The 12,562-nt window shown below is 43.4% G+C and overlaps 1 protein-coding gene across 3 annotated transcripts in view; it reads right to left on the minus strand.

Annotated features, from left to right (window-relative positions):
• Positions 1-12,562, minus strand: part of LOC113581513 (A disintegrin and metalloproteinase with thrombospondin motifs 2-like) — a 122,305-nt gene that overhangs the window by 22,863 nt on the left and 86,880 nt on the right. For all 3 annotated transcript variants that reach the window (XM_035532142.1, XM_035532143.1, XM_027016711.2), the window contains exon 4: positions 8,899-9,098. In XM_035532142.1, the coding sequence (XP_035388035.1) occupies positions 8,899-9,098 (200 nt within the window). The remainder of the gene's footprint in view (positions 1-8,898; positions 9,099-12,562) is intronic.

The following is a 12,562-nucleotide window of genomic DNA, read 5'->3' on the forward strand; positions in this document are numbered from 1 at the left end:
TGTATAACGTTCCGTCTCAATAATGTAGCTAGCTAAATTACTCTGAAAGCCAATAGTTAGATGCTTTCCACTGATAATCATTACTTAGCTCATTTACACTGACCAAGTGCATCTCTAAGCAACAGTAGCTATCAGTGACAGCCAGGCAGAGCAGCATATACACTGTACACTCAGAAATTATGCTGTGAGCTGTGCTACTAGTTTTGCATGTCACAGCCAAAGAGCTGTAGAAAAACAACTACACAATGACACAGACACACGATACTCACAAACATTACCAATAGGCTTGTAAACACAGTGAATCACTGGAGTCACCATACCTGGAGTACAGTATGTGTATGTGATATAATTCAGCATTATAATTAATACACACACACGCACACACACACACACACACACACACACACACACACGCACACACACACACACACACACACACACATTAAAGCTTTAACAGTTCTTATGTTTAACTTCTCAACCTAGGCCCACCCCTCTATACTTATACCGTTTGTTAAAGGGTGGCCCACATGCATTGTGGGAAAAATGGTTTTCAGACAGAGGGAGACATGGAGGCAGACAAATGGGTACAGAAGTTCAGACATGGTGTCCTCTGTCTCTCCGGAAGCCTGCTAATGAGACACTGGGATATACACACAACCAGCAATAATGAGATTTCTGATGGACAGAGTGCAGAGACAGAGAGAGAGAGAGAGAGAGAGAGAGAGAGAGAGACAGAGAGAGAGAGAGAGAGAGAGAGAGAGACAGGAAACGAGGGAGAGAGGAAGGATGGCACAACATCCCTGGTGAAGAAATCAATCGGTGTATCACCTCCCTTGCTCATTTGATGTGTAAGATATGCAGCGGTTGCTTAGCAACCTTCAAACTTCAGAGTGGGGTGGGGCAGTGTGTGGTGTTCCAGCACTGTCTGACTGCGTGTTTGTCTGAATTTCTGAAGCCCTCTCTGTTCTGACTGTCTGCCTGCCAGGCCCCTGTGTATGGCGGAGCGTGTGGGCTCGTTTGGGCTTCCTCTGCCACTCTACATGTCACTGGCAGGGTGAACAGTGAGCAGTGGCCTTTCACAACACAACCTGGTCGCAGACAACATAATGACTGGCACAGCACACATAAATATGTACACTTGTTTAAAGGATGTGCTTGTTTCACTTTCTGTTATTTGGTTTGTTTATTTATTTTGTCAACAGCTGAAAAAAGTCGAAAAAGCTGCAGGACAGTCCAGTCTCTGTAGCAGGGTGGCACATATGTAAACTCATTTCAGGGCCCAGGCTCTTAAACTGCCACACAAAAGACAAGTTGTGCACTCCATGTCAGTACATGTACCACCTCAGACACATTTTTGGCAGGAGTAATATTCACTGTTGGCCTGTTCAGGGGATTTATCCTGACTTTACTCGGTAGGTGAAAAGAAATGCACACAGGCATTCAGGGCAGGCCGTTCAGTCATCGGCTACCAGGCACCAGTCTCTATCTGCAGCCAAACTCTCCATCTGAAGTGGCTGTATACAGGATACGCGTCACAACCTCTGGTCCACGGGCGATGGCCAAGTTCAAGTGCTGGTGGAACAATGGCTGGGTTCCTCCTTGGTCCAGAGCTGAATAAGGCTGGCCACAGCAATGTGCAGATTCTGTTCCTTTAGGTAGGAAAGGGAACGATATTAACACTGGCTCTGTTGCAAACATACCATTCTCCAGTAGACACACAGTAAAACCATTCTGCTTCTTCAAACAGCCCTGTTTTGTCTTTACTACAAACTCTTCTCTATGTTTTAACAAGACCTTTACCTTTAAAAATACACAGGGCATTTCAATTAAATATTTAGATTATGTCTTGCCACTGAGAAAGGAAGTTGATTGTAAGATCTGTTTCTCTGCTGCATTGTACACAGGGATTTAGCCCCGCCCCCATCCTGTCTGCATGCATATGTATGTGTGTGTGTGTGTGTGTGTGTGTGTGTGTGTGTGTGTGTGTGTGTGAGTGTTAATGACTGTGAAAGTGCAGTTCTCATTAGTGCTGCCTTGCTTGCTGGCCTTGTTCAGGAGCTCTGAGTTTCCTCAGCTGCTCAACAGCCTACAGGTAACTAATGGAGACCTAGAGGTTGGCATGTCAGAAAGTCATTAACATCTCATTAATAATGCAGTAGGGGCTGGTGAGGGGCAGGGGGTGAGGGTGTGTGGTGAGGCTGGGTGAGGTGCTTGGAAAAGACAAGAGGAGGCAAAAAGAGAACCAAAGAAGAGTGTTGGGGCGTGATCTTTGGCCTCGGACTATGGCAACTCCCATCCTCTGATTCATGAACCAATATCCAGTGATATTCGTACACCTGTCTGAGGTTGCCTGTATGTTATTGTATGTTATTTTGTCATATCTTTGTCCATTTTTAACTCTGATGAAGACACAGTAGTGTTAAAAAGTTAGTCTGTTTGCAGAATTAACGGCTGAAAATGGGTCAGTGTGCACCAGACCATTCATGTTCTTCTGGACTTTTGTCTTTCACCAGAGAAGCATTTAAGTCAGCTTTTGTATTGTTGGAGGATGAGTAGAGAGTTCATTTTTCGCCCACAAAAGTACCCAGGACAAAGAGGTCCGTGCCATATTCAACATTTAAGCATCAGGCTGTGTCTGTGTAGTCTTGGTGTTATATGACAGTGGGTTTCCATCAAAATGACAATTCTGAAAAGTCACACCACTCAATAGCTCCATTCCTCCATCCCTCTGTTCCTATGTCTCTCCATCCTTCCATCTTTCTGTGCATGTCTCTCTATCCCTAAACCTTTCTATCCATGTCTTTCCATCCCTCTATCCTCTCCCTCCATTCCTCCAAACAGCGGAGGAACTTGCTGCAGCCGTGTGATGAGGCCAGGTGGACAGTGCTTGCCTCATTACTCAATCTCTGCCATTTTCACCTGACATTTTGGACTGTTATTACCTGTCTGACATTTCAGAGCCAGAACAACGTGTGTACATAGCGCTGATTACATAATGGCCTCTCCTCTCACACCTTGTTTATTCCAGAGCAGTGACTAATATATAAGGAAACAATTAATACTGCAGACCCTTAGCTCCCACGATTAGTGCCGAGTGCAACGGCCAAGTGTGCTGTTGCTCAGTGAGCTAGGGCAGCTAGCACTAACGTGTAACACAAGTGCTCTCTGACCATGCTTGTGGCCTTCAGTGGTGAACAAGAACATCCCGGAAAAGCTTTATTGGCGCAGAAGCAACCCCTGATGGGGCCCAGATTCAAATTGCAGCTGTTCCATGTAACGCTTGAACTTGTGAGTCCTCGTTTGATCGTAAGGGCAGCGGGGAGTTTCTCAAGCAGTTTGAGAAGAAACATACCAGACACTCAGGAAGCTGTGTGGAGTCACAGTAAGGTGGAAGGAAGAACACAGAGATGGTGGTGAAATCCAGAGCCTGGCAGCAGTATGTTCCAGTGATAATTCAGGCTTTTTTTTAGCTAAACAAAGATGCAGCGGAGCATGCTACACTCATTCCAGAGCAGCAGTTTTAGGACACACCCACAATAGCTGCACTACATCAGTGCATGTCTCACACTGCTTAATGGCAGAAAAGAAAGGCAAGATGCATATCTTTGCCATTTCCTTCTCTATGTAGAGAATTTCTCTACATATTCACATAGGCATGATATTAACATCTTCATGACACTGTCAGATCCTTAAATATCTAATCTTAAATGCTGATAAATTAATACTGATTAATACTGTTTAAATGTTTTAATTGTCATTTACAGTTATACAACCCACTAGTGGTCCAGATGCAAGAGTTTTATCACTAAGGAGTTGTATAAAATATTTATTACAGACTTCTCCAATCTAAATTGGGTTTAAGAGATTGATTTATGAAAAAAAAAAATTTTAGATACTCATTTATGTGCTTATATATTTATTAATTAAGGTGCATTGGTAACTCAGTGGTTAAGGTACTTTTCTTCTGATCGGAAGGTTACCACTTCAAGCTCCACCTCTGCCAAGTTGTCAATGTTGGGCCCCTGAGCAAGGCAATTACTCAAAGTTGTATTCAGTCATAATTGTAAGTTGCTTTGGATAAAAGTGTCAGCTAAATTCTGTAAATGTAATTAAACTCCTACTATGACAACCGATCAGAATTGGTCGTTATATCGATTTCCGTAATCTTCTAGGCTGCGAGACAATCAGTTTTGTTTATGAAAACTTTTGACGCACTGGAAATCTGATATATGGAATAAAGGTTAAGTAAATCCGCCTCTAATCAATTGTTTTAAACAAAGCTGTTGCCATAACTGACTTTCCAAAAGAAGTGTATGGCAACATAAAGGCCTAGGTTTTGGCTCCACTGTAACAACTAACATCCCTGTCTTTGACTCCTACCCTAAATCCAGGAAAACAGAGGGGTGTAAAAGAAAGGTGAAGTGGTGGGCAGTAAGAGGCCGTGTCCATCACATTGACTCCTCATCATTTCCCCTGGACCTGTTCCTGCGGCTGCCCCAGTGTCTTTCACTGCAAACCTCTGCTTTTGTTCTCGGATGTGCTTCACAAATACAGCCGCTCCAATGCCACACTTCCCATAGTGAGTTAATTCAGTCAAAGAGAAGAATGCCCTTCACGAGCACACACAAAACATGCAAAAAAAAACCCAAAACACAAATCAGAACCTCCACACACATTTAACTACTGAAATGCTGCACAACCAGCCATAACTATATATACTCAGAAATACAAAAACTACTGCACACACCAACATACAAAACATTTGTGTTCATATATTTATGTGATATATATTTTTTTGTTCACTTACCATCTTACAAAGCACTGGCAAATATTATACTTAAACACTTCAGGATGATAAAGAGACCGCATCCCTTTTTAAGGATCCAAAAAACATCAAAGACATGGTCGTCAAGAGTGAGATAAATGATTGTTCCAATAATGGCTGTGGTACTGTAGCCTATAGCCGCTCTAGATGTGCTACATGTACATTTATTAAACACAGCCACTAAAATAACTGGCACAAAAGGATCATTTGTCATCCCCCATTCCTCCTCATGCATCCCTGTGGGAGTTGTCCACTGTATTACTTGTAGGAGATGTAATCAGCTTTACCAAGAGAAGTCCTGCTGATTGTATTTTTGAACCGCTTCAGATCATCAGAATTAAGGATTTGTCATTTCCAGTGGCAAGGCATGTTAATGCTAATGGACATTGTGTTAATAACATGTGTGTTTGCTTTACCAGTTGTTGCTATGGCAGCAATGAAGTTAGGAAATGCTAAGAAAAATAATTCATCTACACTCTCCGAAGTTTAGAAGCCCGTGGAATGAATGTTATGATTTCATATACTTTTTTATAATATAAACTAGATCCACCTTTTAGAACTTCAGAAGCACTTTGCTTTGCACAGCTGATGAAGGACCGCTCTCCGAAACAGGTCCTTCATTAGCTGGGCAAGGAAAGTGCTTGCTGAAATTGTAGCGGGAGGAACCAGTTTATATTTGAAAAAGTAGATGTTCCACTAGGTGTTGAGTCTCGTTCTGCAAGGCTCACACAGACAGGATAGGTTCTCGCAGTTTCCGCAAATTAGATGGATGTACCGACATGCTCTGAACAGTCTGTTCTACCTCATCCCAGAGATGCTCAATAGGATTAAAATCTGGGGACTGTGAAGTCCAGGGAAGCAAAGAAAACTTAGAAACAAAGAAAATGTTCCTGGAACCAGTTCTTGACTATATGATCCTTATGGCATGGTGCATTGTCCTGCTTAAAGTGTCCCTCTGTCGTAGGGTAAACACCAACAAATAGGGTAAACAAGGAGGAATGTGTTGTGCATTCACACACGCTAGTTGGAGCACCAAGAGTTTATTTCGCTGTAATTTACTTGACTGTGCTCTGTCTGTTCCTTAGAACAATTGTCGACATCCTCTTCTGACCCTTTCGTCGATGAGTTGTTTATATCATCAGGATCCGCTTTTGCTGGGTGTTTACTCTCTGTCACACCATTCTCAGTACTCTCTAGACACAGTGGCATGGGGAAACCACAAGGCTGGCTGCTGCTGAAATGCTGGTCTAGGACTGATGACCATGCCTCTTTCCAAGTCGTTCATATTGCTCGATTTTCCCATTTTAATGTGGACTCACACTGAAACTGATCCATGGAAAACTTGCTCTCCTGATTTTGCACAGGGTCAGGGTCAAGTGTAATTTCCATACAGGGTAGCTTGAATTGTAAAAAAAAATCAGAAGGTGTCTTTTATAAAAGACACCTTGGTGCTCCAACTAGCGTGTGTGAATGCACAACACATTCCTCCTTGTTTACCCTATTTGTTAGTGTTTACCCTACGACAGAGGGACACTTTAAGCAGGACAATTCAGTGTATAAATGTTACTACCTATATGTAATAGGAATTTTCTAGGCATAAAGCCTAACCTTGACCTTTTTCTAAACTTGAGTAACAAAAATTAAATGTTACTGCCCTTTTAAAAAATTAAGCATGTAGCTTTTTGTCTCTGGTTACAAGAAACATTCTCTGGTCTCCTAGAAAGGGCCTTCTCATGTAGTCCAGGACAAACTGGCCATGACCTCCATAGACTGTTCTCTCTCTCATGCTTGCTCTCTCTCTCTCTCTCGCTCTCTCTCTCACTTTCTCTATCGAAAACATTCAAATCTTTTGTAACACTTCACTACATATTTTCACAAGTGTCTGACTACCTAATATATTGTAGCCATCAATGAAAAACAGCTGTCTCATTGCTCATTGCTCTTCCTATAATTTCCAGTGCGATGAAAATACTGAAAGCTTGCAGTGGTAATAAAGTGACTAAGAACTCAGCTTTCATTATTTTATTTTAAATACCTTAAAGCTAAAAACATCACACAAAATGTGTGCTCTGCTATCAGGAATGTTTGTGTGTGTGTGTGTGTGTGTGTGTGTGTGTGTGCACATGACCACTTGACACAAATCTAACCCTTAAAACATCACACACACACACACACACACACACACACACACACACACACACACACACACACACACACACACAGACAAACATTCCTGATAGCAGAGCACAAGATACATACACATCAAACACATGCAGAAAAACAACAGTCTCAACCTTACACACACACACACACACACACACACACACACACACTACTTATATGGCTGAGTGAGAACATTCTGAAGGAAGACTCTGAGTAGAAAGCACTGGGTGGAAGAGAGCAGAGTCCTGCCTCTGCCACTCATCACACTCCTGTTTGTCTCCCTCTTTTCACTCTTTCGAAGTGCAGAGCGAGGGAGACTAGCGCTCCAAAAATGAGCAAAGTAAACTTTCAAGAAGAAAGTGGCAAGAACTCAGTGCGTGGGAGGAGACGACAACATTATTTATATATTTTTTAGCTTATGTTTTTTTTGGGAACTTATTCCGAATACGCATTTTGAAATCCCCGCACGGTGCCGGCCGGGGCTGAGGGTAGGGGAGGCCCTGGAAGGAGCATCGGTACGGCGGTGGAAACACCTGATGAGCGGAGAGAACATGTCACATCTAAAAACCGCCGCAGTCTCTCAGCGAGGGCCTCTGTACCTGCCTAATGCCACAGCTGCCATCACTCTTTCTGCTTCGCACACGCCGAGGCCCGGCTGCGTGGAGCTTTCCTCTCGCTTTCTGTTTCTCTCTCTCTCTCTGGATCTCTCTCTCTCTCTCTCCCTCCCTCTCTCTCGTGCTCTCTGTCTCTATCTCTTTTGATCTCTCGCTGCCTCCCTTTCCTTCTTTCTTCCTCTCTCACCCTCCTCTTCCTCCACCTTCCCAGACACGTTTAATTTGAGGAGATTAAAGGATGGATCGGGAAGAGCCGATGCGCGGGCTTTTTTGCTCCAAGCCATATTTCCCTCGGCTTACTGTCACCTCCAGTCCACATGATGCAAAGCCTCTGACCTCCTACAGCCAGATTTCCCTAAGCACGGAGCTTACATCATGCACCAGGGAAAAGCTTGGGAGCCCAGCAAAAACAGCACGTGTAAGGTGTCAAAAGCCAGAATGTATGATTGGCTTTGGAATTAAATAGACATTACTAATTAAACAGAGCTTCTATGGCTTATCATAAATTCTATTAGGTTGTCCAAACAGCACACCAACAGAATACACCTTGGTTCCTCCGTACGGCACAAACACAGGAAATATTTGTATTTCACATCAGCAAAAGCTGACCAGCATTAAGACTCTACAGCACTACTGAGATTATAACACCAGATTTATAAAGGTTTAAAACAACAGGGTTATACACACCTTGTAAATCCTGCTTTCCAAGGTGTACATAGATGACCTCATCACGATGATTCTTAGGGATCATCATCACAGTGAGCCATACTTTTAAAGACAGTGTTCTTTTTATATGGGTCTTCCAGGGAAACTAAATGTATTCAAAAAGCAGTCCAGTACCTCATCATAGCATCATAGCTCTAACATCCAGTACTCCAGCATGCATCAAAATTTGTGCTGTTCCACACTATTAACCATTCTCTCCTCTGTCAGCTTATCATTCATGAAAGCTTAGCATATCAAATGATGACCATTAGCCATTAGCTAAGTACACGTAACTTTACAAGACTTTAGCTCACGTGCATCAACGGTATGATGCTAAGCTATGTGCAGTACATTTTATTTTCAACCATGTTCACCTCTGAATTATTATTTAGTTATTCATTTTAATACATGGCACTGTATTCACAAACTACTGTGTTTTTGAATAAGTAGAATAGGATTAAAGATGAAAGATGTATAGTTGCAAGACTGAGAAATGGGTCTGGGGTGTAAGTGGACTTTTTAGGAAGCGGTATTCCTTCTAGCCCAGCATTTACTGCAGCCAAAAAGAGGGATGAGGCTGGAGACACTCACGATGTTCATGAGCGTGAGGAGGTACTTCTCAACATGCTGCTGCCCGTGGAATTCCACCACTGAATAATCCACCCCTAGCAGCACCTCGATGCTGTAGGTTCGCTCAGGTGACTGGCGACGAGCTCTTCTGCTCTGGTTCACACTCCGCTGCACCCCTTCATACAGAGTCTCCAGGTCCATCAGGCCTCCCAGATCAGCACCTAACACACACACACACACACACACACACACCACAAATGGAAGATTATTCTTCAATGTTAATACTCACTTTACAATTAAGGGTGTGGAGAAACATCAGCAAATGGAAATACAATCAAATACAAATCATTCCCAAAAGTGTGCTTCAGTAAACATTCAATATAATGAACAGGAGTTTCCCACATGGGAAATGTGAGTTTAGAATGCCGGCCTCTGTCTGCAGGGCCAGAGGGCTTGTCACTCTCCATCCTGGCTAAGAGAACATGGTGGGGAGAATAGCACGATCCGTGCAACATCTCCATCTCCATGCTCATCAGAACCAAGTGGCGTCTCCCTGTTCGTCTCCATCACCCAGGCAGCTGGGGGCAGCTTCTGTGCTCCAATTATGTAACATCTCCTTGGCAACCCGCTCCTGGGTAAAACAATGCTTGGCGCAGGCTAATATTGGCTCCGCAGTCACTTCCTCATTGGATGATAATCCTGGAAGTCAGACCGAAATCCATCATGTAGACGCGCGGTGTCTGCCGCGTGATATTAGCACAGGGTGGAGCGGGCGGGGCACTAGAGGGGGCCGCCAAGCCAAACCCAGCGGAAGCGCGGTGCTGCGGGCGTTTTTTAAAAAATTATTATTATTCTCCGGCGGTGGATTTATAAGGCTGTAACTTCACTCCAGTGCTCCAGGTGCTCCTTTCAGCAGGGTGCCCTACCCTCGTTAACCAAATTAAGACCAAAAAAATTGCATTCTCCATCAAAACAGTTATTGTTGTTTTGCTTCAGTGCCCTCTCTCTCTCGCCGTGTCTCTCTTTCACAGGTATGATGTAATATCCAGACCTATAGCAGCGCTTCAGTGGGTGCTATACACCCATGGCCAACTATACAGAGGAGCCTCCAGACAGCAGCATTTGTAAGACCGTCACTTATCGTTTCACGTTTATTGCGTTATACATCATTTCTGGTCATTTTCATTTATAATTTTGCTTGGTAAAAGTACAAACAGCTGCAAATGTGCTGCTTCCAGAGACTCCACCGCTCTTCTTAGGCTAAATAGGCCGTTTCCAGGGACTCGTGCAGCGCATTTTCAAGAGTCAGTCAGAACATCCCTGATACGTTAAACATGCAAACTACTGCTTGTTATCACATTTGTTTGGTTGAAATGAAATAAATGCGTTAACATTCATAGACCATCATCCTTGTTGCTTTTTAGTTACAATTTTTTGCTGCATGATTTCTATAATATTCACTGTAGTTTATTTATTTTTACTGGGGTTACAGTTCCATGAACTTGGTTTACAGTCCCATGAATTTGGTTAGTTTAGGCTTTAAGCAAATTCTGTAGCCTGTATCTAAGCTTTCTCTCTTGCGCCCATATACTGAAAATGCAAACTCCGCCCCTGATCCACACCATCTGTTTTAAATCATATATTTGGTTTCCTTAAAGGTTATGCAAGTCTATGCTGTGAATAGGTTTTTTCTTCCATTTCTTTATGACTCTTTCGTTCAGGGGAGAAATGAAACAGAAACCAAAATGTTTTTTTTTCCATGGTTTTATTGGGTTTATGATAAGTTATTGGGTTGTGGGTTTGTGATATGGCATGCATAGCTAACTCTAGGTTTACATATGAATGTAAAAAGAAATTATTGCTGTGACATATATGCTCTGGTAACGAACAACATGCAGGCTCTAACTCATACCTTTGCTTGGAGTTCTGGATCTGGTATAAATGTGAAGGAAAAATGATCTGACACCACCTCACATGCTCATACTGCTGCCCTCCCTGTCCCATATCCAAGTTTGATTTGACCTGCTGAGCTCTGACCTGCCCCCCAACTCCCCCAGGGGGAAAAATGCCAGGTGTCTCCTGGGTCTCTAGACAGGGCTTTCCGCATTTAGGCAGGGGAAACCTCACCCTGCTCAGGATACCAGACTACTTTTTCTTTCAACCTTTGTAAATGTCAAGAATATCTGAGATCCTATGGAGGAGAACAAGAAGGCAAAACCATAAACTAGAGAGAGAGAGACAGAAATAGAGGGATCCTTCACAGAAAAATGAGTAACGGCATCCACTTTTCTCACTTACTCTTAGAACATGTATGTACTTCTGTGTGTTTACTTAATTCACTTTGTGATCTTCAGTTTACTAGGCCACTGCCTTCACCTGAAGTTCCATGCCACAACATCAGAACTCAGAGAGAGGCAGAGAGACTCACACACAGAGGAGAGAGGCAGAGAGACTCACACACAGAGGAGAGAGGCAGAGAGACTCACACACAGAGGAGAGAGGCAGAGAGGCTCACACACAGAGGAGAGAGGCAGAGAGACTCACACACAGAGGAGAGAGGCAGAGAGACTCACACACAGAGGAGAGAGGCAGAGAGACTCACACACAGAGGAGAGAGGCAGAGAGACTCACACACAGAGGAGAGAGGCAGAGAGGCTCACACACAGAGGAGAGAGGCAGAGAGGCTCACACACAGAGGAGAGAGGCAGAGAGACTCACACACACATACACACACACAGAGAGAGAGAGAGAGAGAGAGAAAGGGACAGATAGATACACATAGAGAGAGACAGAGAGAAAGAGAGATGTAGATGGAGACTCACACACAGACAGAGGAGAGTGCAGATAGACTCACAGACACACAGAGAGAGAGAGAGAGAAAGAGAGGCAAATAGATAAACACAGATGGAGTGAGACAGAGAGAGAAAGGGGCAGATAGACACAGAGAGAGAGAGAGGCAGACAGATACAGAGAGAGAGAGAGAGAGAGAGAGAGAGAGAGAGGGAGCAGTGAGCTTTCTGCTGCTTGAATAAGGATTTCCTTCAAACTGAACACAGCAAGCAGAGGTGTTTTTTTGTGTTTATTATTTGTATTGTTTTTTTATATTTCAGCCAGATGACAAAACAGTGGCATTGCAGATACCTTTGTGTGTGCGTGTGTGTGTGTGTGTGTGTGTGTGTGTGTGTGTGTGTGTGTGTGTGTGTGTGTGTGTGTGTGTGTGTGCAGTTCAAGCTGGCCTGGATAAGTTACAACAGAAGGCAACAGAACACCTCAAGCTTACACCAAGATCTCATTCTTCCTGAGCTAAGTTATGTGCCTTTATGGTATAGACACAATAAAGATAGTGCTGTATGCGGTAGATGTCGTCAATGTAAAACATACAAAATCCATGTACTTGCATTGAAAAAAATACCTGATAACTAAACATCTTCTTTTACTATAGACATCAATTGCTCTGTGGTACATCAGTGTAACCCAGTTTGTTTCTTATAGTAACATCAAGTAACACTGAGGCACAGTTGGTTATTTTCTCAGCTGTATAGTAAACACACATTGTTTTATTTTGGCTTTCTTGGAGAGCCAGTGTGCAGGTTAGCCTGTGTGAGGTCGCGTGCCCCACCCCCTCAAACACACTGCACCGCACCAGAGCTCACTGCCAGCATCTTGTATGTGAGTATACACACAC

The sequence above is a fragment of the Electrophorus electricus genome, chromosome 12 (genome assembly GCF_013358815.1).
Source record: "Electrophorus electricus isolate fEleEle1 chromosome 12, fEleEle1.pri, whole genome shotgun sequence".
Taxonomy (NCBI): domain Eukaryota; kingdom Metazoa; phylum Chordata; class Actinopteri; order Gymnotiformes; family Gymnotidae; genus Electrophorus; species Electrophorus electricus.